The sequence below is a fragment of the Odocoileus virginianus genome, chromosome 1 (assembly GCF_023699985.2).
Source record: "Odocoileus virginianus isolate 20LAN1187 ecotype Illinois chromosome 1, Ovbor_1.2, whole genome shotgun sequence".
Taxonomy (NCBI): domain Eukaryota; kingdom Metazoa; phylum Chordata; class Mammalia; order Artiodactyla; family Cervidae; genus Odocoileus; species Odocoileus virginianus.
In genome coordinates, this window is record NC_069674.1 from 54,148,592 (window position 1) to 54,162,055 (window position 13,464).

At 39.1% G+C, this 13,464-nt stretch overlaps 1 protein-coding gene across 3 annotated transcripts in view; it reads right to left on the reverse strand.

Moving 5' to 3' along the window:
• Window positions 1–13,464, reverse strand: part of DPY19L1 (dpy-19 like C-mannosyltransferase 1) — a 94,419-nt gene that overhangs the window by 59,831 nt on the left and 21,124 nt on the right. For all 3 annotated transcript variants that reach the window (XM_070468394.1, XM_020889337.2, XM_070468397.1), the window contains exons 4-6: window positions 13,226–13,363; window positions 10,376–10,496; window positions 9,586–9,679 (exon numbers count right to left, since the gene is read on the reverse strand). In XM_070468394.1, the coding sequence (XP_070324495.1) occupies window positions 9,586–9,679; window positions 10,376–10,496; window positions 13,226–13,363 (353 nt within the window). The remainder of the gene's footprint in view (window positions 1–9,585; window positions 9,680–10,375; window positions 10,497–13,225; window positions 13,364–13,464) is intronic.

Sequence of the window (13,464 nt, forward strand, 5' to 3'; positions counted from 1 at the left end):
CCTCAGCATCTGCTAACCCACCAGACCTGACTGAGAGCTGAGCATCCTCCCTTGAACTGTTTTATTGTTTAGTCACTAAGTCGTGCATGACTCTTTGCAACCCCACGGACTGTAGCCCGCCATGGGATTCTGTCCATGGAATTCTCCAGGCAAGAATACAGGAGTGGGTTGCCATTTCCTCCTCCAGGGGATCTTCCTGATCCAGGGATGGAACCCGCGACTACTGTTTGGCAGGCGGGTTCTTTACCACTGAGCCACCAGGGAAGCCCTCTCTTAGGGGCAGGGATATTTTGAACATTAAGAAAAGAGAAAGTAAAAGGTGAGAAAGAGAATGAGAATCAGGAGGGCTAAGAAAAGTTCTCAGCTTGGTCCTGCCAGTCTGTTATAAGCAAATAATCAATGCCTTTAATTTAACTTTGTCTGCTAGGACCAAGAAAAAGAGTTTTATTTACAAGATTGTGAACTTCTTGATACATCACTGCAGCTGTTGCAGTGCCAAATACTGAGCCTCTCCTAAGGCAGAGATTCAAAAGGTATCTTTAGAGTAAGCGAAAACATGAAAAGTCTTCAATCAAAACACTTCTGGCATTCATTTTGGGGAACCCTGTGGTTAAACATACATTTCCTGTCACTGGTACTGGGACCTCCACTCCATGATGCACAACTTCCTCCCCATCAGCTCAGCCTCTACCCAGATGCTTCCTTCCCCTCCTGCCTTGAAACCTCACTCTGCTGGGAAAGGCACTCTGTCAGGCTCCTACATGGCTCCAGGCCCAGAGGTGAGGCCAGCAGTCTCCTCTATTGTCATCTTCACTAAACCCGGCACATCAGAGCTCATTTCTCTCACATGCTCTCTTCAGAGCTCTCATCTCCCAACAGTCGAGCGCATTCCCGTTATTCACAGCTTTCTCCCACCTCAAAGGCACACCGAGTTTCTTAACCCTCGGCCGAGCACCACTGGAGAATATTATACCAATGTGCAAACCTGTGCTGTCCTAAAATTATAAAACAAAAATTTTAAAACCTGTCAATCACAAATCCTCATCAACTATGCCTCCCACATATCTCAGAGACCGTCCGCTTCTCTCCATCCCACCCCCTCTAAAGTAGCTCCGGCCACCACCCCCTTCCCCATGGACAACTGGAACAGCTTCACGCACAGCTTCATCAGGCTGTGCATCCATGCTCATGCCTCCCACAGTATATTCTCCACATTATGCCATTGTTACAAATAAATGAACACAATGACACTAACTATCCGCTCAATCCTTCACTGGCATTCCACTGTTCTCTGGAGGAAGTTCGAACACCTAAACATGTCTAGGATGCTGTGTGGGATCTGGTTGTGCATATACCTCCAGATCCCTTTCACTATTCTTCCTTCTACCCCAAAACCTGTGCTCCAGTTGCACTGTACTTGTTATAGTCCCTCAAATGAAATCACAGTGACTGCAGTGAGTAAAATAGCCTGGTGGGGAATAGGACTGATGGCAGAAGAAGAGATTCTAGGAAGAGAGATGCCTAAGAGAGAATACCATGGTGTCTTAGTAAGAGTGATGCTGGGGGATCCCAGAGAGAGAGAGAATGTCAGACTGTCCCAGGGAGACAGAATGCTGGGGGGAAAAGAAAGAAGTACAGGAATGCTAGAGATATTCTGAATAAAGAAACCAATGGGATTTTGTGACTACTTGGATGTCAGAGGTAACAAAAGGGGATAGTTATGGATATCTTCTCAGGCTCAGACTTGAGCAACAAGCTGTGCAGTTAGTGTCATTTGCTGAGATAATGACACAAGAGGAGGCAGATTCTGTAGAAAAGACACCAATATTTTCAACTAATAACTTTCATCAATTTATGCATGCTGAAGAGAAATACTTATCTTTTAAATATTCATATACAACTGTTATACCAAATGATTAAAGATGTGTTAGCCCACCAAGCTAATAGAACATTCAAAAACAAAAACCAAAAAACATGGAACTGGAAAAGTTTGAGGTGATACAATTCACAGTCTATTTAAGACACATTTTAAACCAAAATTCCACCCTGTGTAAACAGTAAATGCTGATTCATTAATGAAGAACAAAAAACGTCAAGTAAAAGCAAAATTAGCATAAAGGATAAGAAATTCAACTTTTCCTTAAAACAGGTGAAGGGCTAGGGAGGAGTAAAGTCTTGATATAAAAACTTAGTTCTGCCACAGAGCCTAAAAAGAAAAAAAAAGAAAAAACTACTGCATCACTTCATAGGTGACTTGGGTTGGGTCATTAGAAGGACATGTATGAAAACTGGTCATATTAACTGTGACTATTCACTTCAGGACAGAAAGTAAAAGTCAAAGTCGCTCAGTTGTGTCCAACTCTTTGTGACCCCATGGACTATACAGTCCATGTAATTCTCCAGGCCAGGATACTGGAGCGGGTAGCCATTCCCTTCTCTGGGGGATCTTCACAACCCAGGGATTGATTCCAGGTCTCCCACACTGCAGGCGAATTCTTTACCAGCCAAGCTACCAGGGAAGAAAGGAGGGCATTAAGCAAAATTAAAAGGGAGGTCTGACTACAGACTAATCTTCCAGGTCCTCAAGGTGTCTGGAACCTATTTAGAAATAAATAAAGTAGTTCCGAAAAAAAAAAAAAATTCTAGTATCAAGGAAGCCACTATGAATCTCCAATGGCCAAAGAAGATAACAAAAGAACAGAAAACCAGAAGAGGATTTTCTTTGCACTCTGTGACTGGTTGGTTTCTCATGTGAAAGAAAAGGCATTTTCTGATAAGTAGCTATGATCTACAAAAGAATGGCCAGGCTTTTCTCACAATACAAATTGAAGGAGGATCTGCAGGTGAGAGACAATGGAAAAAAAACAAAATAAAACTTCAAGCTCAGAACTCTTTAGAAGAGCTGGAAATTTCATAGAAACTACAGTAAAACATAAAAGGTAAAATAAGGGAGGGGAGAAAAAAACATAAAATTTTATTTCAATCCAAGAGTCCCCTATCCAAACAATAGGATTTTGAGGAAACGAGACAATGGAGAAGAGAAAGTCATCAAAGAAATAATATAGAAAGTTTCCCCCAGAAGAATGCACATGTGCAGAGGAACAAAGCCTTTAGAGTATCTGATATAAAGAATGAAACAAAATCTACTACATCATAACCTTTATTTAAGACATGGAAAAAAGAATCCAAAAGCTGCCAGAGAGAAAACATGAACCAGGTACAAAAGGAACTGATGTCAGAACAGCACCTAATTTTGAAAATACAGTGAATCTTAGAAGACAGCGGAATAAAGTCTGAAGAAAACCAAAGTACTGAGTTGGCCAAAAAGTTTATTCAGGTTTTTTAGGAAAAACCCAAATGAACTTTTCTACAACCAGTCAAACTAATGACCGTATAGTGTGGAATCAAAAGACACAGGGTTCGGGGAGACAGGCCCCAAGGTTTAGGAGTGGGAGAACTGAAATGGTAAATTTTATATATTTGGCAACACATAAATTGTTTTACAGTTTACTTGTGGTTTATAATTAATCGGTATACAAAAAGTGAAGGAAAACAAAATAACAGATGACTCTTAATTACAAGAAAAAAAATGTTTCCATGTAAACAATTATTTAACCTGCCAGACGCAGGGCTTCCCAGGAGGGACAGCAGTAAAGAATCTGCCTGCCAAAGTAAGAGACACAAGAGAGGCAGGTTTGATCCCTGGGTCGGGAAGATCCCCTGGAGGAGGAAATGGCATCCCACTCCAGTATTCTTGCCTGGAACATTCCATGGACAGAAGAGCCTGGCGGGCTGCGCTCCACGGGGTCACAGAGAGTCAGACACCACTCAGCGGGCCAAGCACAGAGCAGAGCACGCAACTAAGCAGCGTGCGATATTTATATGGTCATAACAACATAAATATGGACTACTGTCTGAAAGTGATTCCTCTGGACAAAGAAATGGATGGGCGATGGGGACAGACAGGGCAAGGGGCTGGTGCTTCATTTCACTACAAAAGCCAACACAGAAAATAACGACAATTAACTTTCAAATCACACCAATAAGTCTCATACCCAGCTGTAGAAGAGAATAAAAAAGAAAAAATAGCTCAATAAACTTATTTGGGAACTTGCTGATTTTCACTGGACAAAGAACTATAAGTAAAACAATCATAAAAATTTCCCAGGTAACATGAAAAAAGACATTCTTATTCATCACCAAAGGAAATAAAATACTACATCTTATTACTTTTTTAAGAGAGGATAGTGGGTACTATAGTAGATAATCACAGAGATGCATGAAACATAAAATAAGGGGTTTCATATAGCTGTTTCTTATAAAGCCCTAAAAGTAAAGTTCAGTAAAAGTATTCTCCATGGAGAACAACAAACAAAAGCCCAGGGAGACAGCAGGGTCTGGAGAGGTAACAGGCAGCACAGGTGGCCTCAGAACAGCTTTACTCACTGCTCACTGTTTTCTCGGAGGAGGCAATGGCACCCCACTCCAGGACTCTCGCCTGGAAAATCCCATGGACAGAGGAGCCTGGTGGGCTGCAGTCCATGGGTCGCAAAGAGTCGGACATGACTGAGCGACTTCACTTTCACTTTTCTCTTTCATGCACTGGAGAAGGAAATGGCAGCCCCCTCCAGTGTTCTTGACTGGAGAATCCCAGGGACGGCGGAGCCTGGTGGGCTGCCGTCTATGGGGTCGCACAGAGTCAGACACGACTGAAGCGACTTAGGAGCAGCAGCAGCACTGTTTCCTACAGAAGATGTGCTCAGATGATGCTTAATCTAGAATAGAAAGCCAAATGCTGAAAGAGCCTCAAAACCAGAAAGAGGTATTTTCTGGGCACCCTGGAGAACACTGAATGGAAAAGGGCTCAAAGATTCTATAACATGATCTAAAAATCATACTCAAAATGAGGTGCTTAACGATTCTATTTCTTGTCTTATGAACTGTGGGGAAAGGATTTTTGTCCATCCTTCAGCTACAGCTTCCACACCTCTCTACAGAAACTCTAAAGATGGCGGCGGCCATAACCAAGCACGAAAGCGCTGGGCACGGCGCTCCTCTGTGGAAACCCTGAAGAGCTTCATGTCATCACTGTACCATCCTCAGACTAAAACCAGACAAAAGCATGGCTTGGCCTGGCTGCCAGATAATCTCCACAGGAGCGGCTGGCGGTACAGGCGGATGGGACCACATTCTCACCACGGTGAGGCCAGACTGCAGTAGCGGAAGGAACAGGAAGATTAGACTGGGGTGACAAGGACACCCAAGCAGTAGTCCAACCAAAAAATCTTGTTTCCATTTTGTCCTCTGAGAGGAAAATGAAGAGACATTCCTTAGCAGAAGGGGAGGAATCAAGAAAAAGACAGGCTGAAGGACAGTGACAAAGAATAACTACTTTGTACAAGTAGGGATGAACTCTATAAAACCAATAGGGGGATGAGCCCTAAAACAAAAACACATCTTCTAAGGGACATCCTTCTTTCAGGGCTAATTCTGTCCTATACTAGTTTTCCACTGATAGAAATATTCAAGGTTTGTTTTGAATTCCTCTAAACTTCAAAGGAAGGCAAAATGATTAAAGCCAACAAACCTGTGAAACAGATGTACTTCTGGAGCACACACACACACAGCCAGACAGACACCTCTATCAGAGAAGTAACAGAGACAGAAGACAATCCAGTAGGAGTGAAAAGGAGAGTGAGATGATATGGACAGGCTAGGCCTCCTTGGGTAAAAGGCCTTTCAAATTCCCAGTTTGAGTTTTTATTAAGCCCAAATAATTGTTTCCTGTTCCCTAATTCCAACAAGATCTCTGTATCCCAGGACCACATCCCTCTTTTATTTAACTAGTCAGAGTATCTCTGGTGAGCTATTTAGAAAAAAGAAAAAAGAAATCCTGTTTAGAAACTCTCTTATTATTTGTATACATCTTTTATATCAATAAAATTTATAATAAATTTTATTTAATATGTATTTTTTTCCAGAGAGCTGCCTGTTAAACATTTACCAGCACACCATAGCTTCAGGGTGAATAAATAGTTATATATACCATCCAAACTATTCTTACTTAACAATCTCAATTTCCAGAATAATACTAAAATCAAACAACAAAGAAGAAAAGGATTAATATTACTTGCATGACATCTGCCCTTCAGGTCCAACAAGAAAAGCTTTTGGCATTTATCAATAAGAGAATTCCATCTCTCAGGAACGAATGAGTTTCTCCAAGAAGCAATGAGGGCTTTCCTAACCACCTGCTAACTACTCTCACATGTTCCAACCTCCCTGCAGAACAGAGAGATGTGGGGTCTTGAGAAACTGGCACCCAGAAACTGTTAGTCTGAAGCTGAGAAATTTCAGATTATCTTATGAAATACATAACTGTAACTATGACTTAACAAACACAGCTTTTAGAAAATAATTAACAATAGGTATTTTGAAGAAATACTAAAATACTGAGAATTCCAGACAAAAAGGTATATTATGAATAGGTCGGGTTTGCAAAAACATCTTACTTCATCTCCTCAAGTCAGAGCTTGGCAGCCCAGCTCCATTTCACCGCTTGTATATGTTTTCTGTTTCCCCTTCCACTTCCATTTCTGGTGAAATGAACTGGCTTACTTGACCTCAGAAAACTTATATATGTATTATTTTAAAACAAATATACTTCTGGATTTTAAAACATCATACTCAATTTGCCTATAAACTTCTAATCTGCTCAAGAAATTTCAACTTTCATTTCTCAATAGAAACATAGTTTTTATAAAAAGATTCTAAATTCAATCGAAGATATCCTCCCCTTTATTCTTAACCCACATGTTAAGAAGTCTGCAGCTTTATCCCACTTTATAAAATTAGAAGGGTGACAAACCTAACAATCAAGGAAGGAAACATTAAGAACTACCTAGTAATTTGAGACTTCTAAAAAATATTCATGTCAAGAACATTTAAAAATGCAATGAAAAAACAATCATAGAAAAAGTGATAGAAGACTTGATTCACCGTAGTATAAACCAAGGCTCCCTACTAGAATATAATTTATACACTTGGGCCCCCAGGGTGCAGTATAACTGTCAAGAGAATAAAAGTGACTCCACAATGATCAGTTGGGGATGGCTAAGGCTTGGAAGATTCTAGATTTTAGGATGTGTTTAGACAGGACTAAAGAGATTATGCAGGGAAATGAAAATATGTGACACTAGTGTGGTCTCTACCCAAGCACAGCTCCAGAGGGTAGGCCACCAAGGTACAAGAGTCAGACAACACCAAAGGGGCCAGCTGGGCTCAGAGCAGTAAAATGGGTGCGGCTGAAACAGGACCCAGCACTCAGAGCTGGGAGAAGAACCAGAGACAGCTATTTGGAAAGACCCAAATCCTCTTAAGGTAAAGTCACTCCCTCCCGCTACCCCAAGCAGTGAGCGGTCTACAGTTATTGTTTTTGTTTTTTTTTTAGCCTAAAACTACAGTAAGAAATAAGACTTTACACCACAACTCAGCACACATACATGTATATACATATATACAATAAGTAACAAACAGAAGTTTCTCTAAATGACACCTATTTTATAAAGTACGGTATGCGTTATTATTTATATATTTTTTTCACCTAAGTAGGAATTGCTGGTCCCAACTCACTAAACTGATCTTAAAATCCCCTATGAGGTAACACCCTCCTGTTTGACAGACTACTGAATTGGTCACTGGTTGACTTTGGGGTGAGGTGGGTGTCAAAGGTCACATGAGTTCATAGCTCAGCTTTGAATCTTGTCCCTCTATTGGTCACATTGCTGATTTCCTGCACTTGCTTTGGAAGAGGTTTCCAGTCTGGCATTAAGGTCATTCAACAACCAGCCCAACTCTTTGCTCCAATCTGATCTTCCACAATGCCTCCTCAGTCATTTGTATCCCACGAAACCTGATCTGCTTTCTACCCACTCCCTATCCCAAAATGTCCACCTCTGCTTCTCCCCAGGGTTCTTTTCTCCTCCACCTATCCAAAATGCTCTGATCCTCCAAGACAGAGCTAGATCAACTGCTCCACACAGAACAAATGTCTCCTGCCTCCAGAACTGAAAGCTTTATCCTTGCAGTCTATCTTCAACTGACACACATCCACCCTGCTGCCATCTCCAACCTCACCCCACCACCATGCTCTCAGAACCCAAACGTGCAGTCTCAAAAAGAGACCACTTAGTATGCACTTCAGGTGCAGACTGAACAAATGAACATGGAGGGAGAATACTGCTCTCCACAGACTAAAAAATTTCTGGCCAGGGCCCAAAGCACCAAAAATCCCTCAACCAAAACCAGAGTCTCATATTCACTGCAGCAGATATTGTGTCTTCAACCTCTGAAATAATTGTTATAGTAAGCATTATAAGAAAATGATACTGCATGCTTACTTTTAATGTTTAGAAATTCTTCTTTCAATTAAAAAAGAGCAGAACTATAGGTTAGCAATTTAGTAAGAATGTCATGTTCCATGTTTTAACTTCTCTTAAACTCTGATCTCCCAAATGCAATAAAGACAGCTGGGTACTACTCAGCAAAATGAATAGATTCCCCCCAAACTCATCTAACTTTGGCTTTTCATGAGACAAAGCACCCTGGCTTTGCTTTCCTTCAAATGTCAGCTTCCTCTCCTGCTTACCAGATAATTCTGTTAAATTAGTTCTATGTATCTTGTTTCAAAAACAAAATTCTTCACATCATCTTTTAATCAAGAATTTTCATTTCGGTCTCCCCTAATTATGTAATTCAAAGAACTTACTTAGAGCAAAGTCAGAAATATTAGCATCAAAGTATCTTATATCTTTATGCAAATATATCTAATAGCTTCCTCATTTGACAAGTATTTATCAAGCAACTGGTATATACTCAGACACTGAGCTAGGATGCAAGAGATCTTTGAGGTACTAAACTGAAAATGCCACACTTCCAAAGCAAAGAAGACAACAGGATAATAGCAGATTCACATGCGTTAACCCAAATTGAAAATTACATACATACGCTATACTCCTGGACCTCAAAGAATCAGGAAGAAGTGAAAAAAGAAAATTCTAAAGATACTCTGAAGCTAAAATAATTCAAACAAGTAGTAGTAGGAATGGTCAAAAAAGGAGAAATAGAAACACAAAACTCAGAAAATATGCTAATCTTTTAGTTTTAGAAATGCTGCTCAACTATGAAGTAAATGAAGTCAGTTATTAAATATCTGTATAGGACTATATTTCTATTTAACATTAGCAGAATAGTCACTAACACCATTTGACAATAAATGGTCCTTTCCCTTATGTTCCCAATATTTTATGTAACCAACATACACTGCTTATGTATAAAAGCCCACGAATATTTAATATTTATCAAATAGCCCCGCCCTGCTCTACTTAAGCCTTTAAAATCATTTTAAATGTGGCCAGCTATGCCAATGGTGAAATCATTCAAATGGGAAATAATTTTGTATCTACTAATAGATATATTAGAAATGACACTGTCATAAAACTGAACTATAAGTCAATCATTATCTCAATGTTCTTACTATTCTAGTATACAGTATAAACCATACATATTAAAAATGAATAGTCTTACCTTAAATATGTGCCATATATGAAGAACAATGCCATCATTAGTCCATTTAAAATAAAAATTACAGCAACATAAAAGCAAGCAGGATCTCCCAATCCTTTAAAAAATTAAAAAAAAAAAAAAAAACACTTTAACTATAGGTTACTTTATGTGTCTGACAATTCACATTAACATGTGACTATTTTGAAAATGGTTGCCAGATACATTAAATGGTTGCCTTGGTTCCCATGTGAACACATGACACTAGTGTGGAACATAGGTAAGACCAGAGAAGTACCTGTAGTGGTTACAAAACAGGGCTGCAAATGCATGGATACTCCTCCTGTAGAGGTCTGGGGTCTGTGCCCCTGCTTTTAAGTCTGGCTGGGCTTGTGACTGCTTCAGCAGACCATGGCAGAAGCCATATGGAAAAGGACATGCAGTATCCAACTTGGAGCCCGGTACCACATGAGAAGCCTAACTACCCTGAGATACTATGCTATACAAAAGCACAAGATGCACGAAAAGGGCACTTGTAGGTGCAGTGAGGCTCAGCCGGGCTCAGCCTTGCAGGTACCCCAGTCAAGCAGCCAGAATGTAAGTGAAGTAGCTCCAAGTTAATTCCAGCGTTCCCAGCCACTTGAGTCTAGCAGAGTTCTCTGACATCGCAGAAACAAACCAACCATTCTATACCCTGCCCAAATTCCCTACTAGCAGAAACCATAAACATAATAAAATCGTTGTTTACACCACTAAGTTTGCTGTAAATTTATTATACTGCAACAGACAACAGGACAGCATCACAGAAACTCGCCTTCACAGCTTTCAATCGGGCTGAGTCCTTCTCCTCTGGTAACTGTCCAACATATCTTGGTTTGAATACCAATCAAATCCATTATTTTGGTATAAATCCTGTACCAGCTGGCTAAGATCACCTAATTGAAAAAGAGGAGGAGACATTATAAGAAAAAAGTATCCTCAACAGTTTCCTTACTAGAATATTTTTGAGATATTTTGATAATCGACAAATTTTCCCTTCCTGTACCATCCCCATCTGGGTCTCTTTAAATCTAGTAAAAGGAGCTTCACAGTCCCCTATGTAGATTCTTCACTGGTCAGTCTTCATCTGTTCACCCATGGCTAAGAATAAAATATAACAAAAGATATACAAATCTGTAATCTTCAAAAGCTATAAAATTCAACTAAGGGACATAAAACAAGAGCTGAACAAACAGAAAGATATTCTATCTTCCTGAACAGATTTAATTTTTCAAGATGTGAATTCTTCCTCAAATTAATTCATAAACATAAAACAAAGCTAAGCAAAACCTCAAGTGTCTACTGAGATGTGTTATATGGAAAAATGACAAAATGGAGATAACTGAAGAAAACGTCCTAACAGATAATAAAATGTGCTACTTATATAATTAAAATAGTGTGATGCTGGCACAAGAACAGTCAGATCAAAGTAACCATGGCAGAGGCAGTGGAGCGCCACAGGTCTCTCTCAGGGCTGAGGCACTCATTCCCTGAGCAGCTGGGAGGGCTGGTGGCTGACAGCCCTCAGCTGGGTCTCTGGGAGCTACCCTCTGCATAGAGGGTAAATTCACTAAAGGTCACCCTCCCCAAGGGAACTGCAGCCATAACTAGTCAACAGGGGGGGAATATAAAGGCCAGAGGTCCTTACTTCAGGTAGGACAACTCTGTAGGGTCATCCCAGTTCCAGAGCTTCCCCAGAGATTGGCTGAGGCCTCTGCTGTGACTCAAGTCCTCTGCCTGCCTCCTCCTAATTCCTTCATCCCCCTTCAGATATTGCCTCCAAGGGAGTTCCCCTATATACTTCAGGTACAGATCTCCATCTTAAAGCCTATTTCCCAGGACCTCAACCTAAGGTAACACTGAACAGAAAGTCTAAAAGTAGTTGAAAGCATATGTATATAATAATTTTGGAAATAATAAAAGAAGCAGACAGAAGTTGGACCACTCACCCAAGTGTGAGGTTGCACAGAAAACCATTTTGCAAAAATAAAAGGTTCGATTCTTGCCCCAAAACTGAGTATTCAAACAAATTTCAGAAAAATTAAAAATGTAAATCTCAAAAACATAACAATTAAGAATGAAGTTTTTTAATATATATGAATGAATAAAAAACATAAATCTAAAAGATTCATAGACATGATAGCTCTGAAGAGAAAAAATACATTCAGATCATACTGTACCAAGCTAAAGTGCAAACAAAAAGCTGGAGAAAATGTCGTATCCATATAGCATAGCATTAACCTCCTACATATAATGAGCTCTTAAAAATATCAATAAGAATATAGACAAAGGGCATGAATAAGCAATTATTTTTAAAAGTGAAAATGCATTTAATACAAAGCAGTGAAAATATACATGTACATACACAAATATATAGCAATGAACAAAACACATCATGTGATCTTAATTTTTTTAGCCATTAAATTAGCAAGGATGCAGAGAAACAAGCATTTTCAAAAACACTGCCCATGGTAATTTTCATTAATAAATCCTATCTAGAAAGCACTTTGGCAACATGTACCAAAATCATTAAAGCCTATATTCTGTTGAACTAAATAGTTTCACATCCACAAATGTATAGTTTAAAAAAATACGTATATGTGTATCCCCATCCACAAATTTAGAGTTTAAAAAAACATATGGATATGTGTAAAGATTTTGCTTCAAGAATGTTTATTGCAGCTTTAGGATATTTTAAAAGTTGAAAACAACCAAAATTTTCATAAAGGATGAACTAAATAAACAATGGCAGATTGCATTACAGCCATAAAAAAATGATGCTGTTGAAAAAAGATGATTTAGGAAGATGGTTTTAAATATTCTTAAAAGACAAAAAGCACTTATAAAAAAAAGTTGTGTGATCCCATTGCTGGAAAAGTAAATGCAGACATGCATAGAAAGTACTCAATAAGCACTTTGGTGGTTATTTATTGGTCTCTATCTCCTCCAAAATTAAGTAGGCTAACTCAGTTCACCTGGAAATTAGACTCCTTTTACTCAATGGGAAATGACCAAGAGCCCTGATTAGTGCTGATACTGAGCCCAAGCTTGAGATCTCACAGCACCAAGGCAGCCATGGCCCTGTTGCATCAGGCAACACACGTAGCAGCATCAGCATGCTATGAAGGGGGCACCAAGGGGAAGCGCGCTTAAACAGGAGAACCTCAAGAAAGACGTCACTGAGGGAGTCACATCCCAGGTAGGTCCTGGAGAATGCCTAGGGATGCATTAAATGGTTACTGATAGCACTGCCTTCCTATCTCAGCTCCCTTCTTCCACTCCCGCCAGGGGAAAAACGCATCCAATTAAATGAAGAATCTCAGATAAGGAAGAAACAGTATTCAGCAAATGACATGTAAAGGTCATGTAATACCTATTAACATACCAAATCTAGTTTTCACATTTTCTAAACCATGCAATCATAATACTCATTTCCATAAAATCATTAAAGACCCCAAAAATTAATAATGATTTTTTCATATTCCTTTATAAGAAAAGATACCCATTTACTTTTTTAAAAAAGATAAAATTTAATATATTGAATTAGATCTTAGATTTAGAATCACCATTTAATATAAGTAATACTTTATAAAGTATGAAAATCATAATTGAAAAAGTATCTTACCTCAGGGTAAAGATTGAACCTTTTTAATGTATTAATAACAAGGGGATATTCAGTCAGTTTATCATTCATAATCATCCATACTCCATTCAAAAATGAGGGTGCTTCCACAATAGTCTTAAAGTAGGAATAATACAGTCCCTGAAACAAGCACATGTTATAATAAAAAGTACATAATTACTATGCCTCGAATTAGCTTAAAATAAAACTTAAATGTATTGTTTTTGCAAAACAAAGCAATC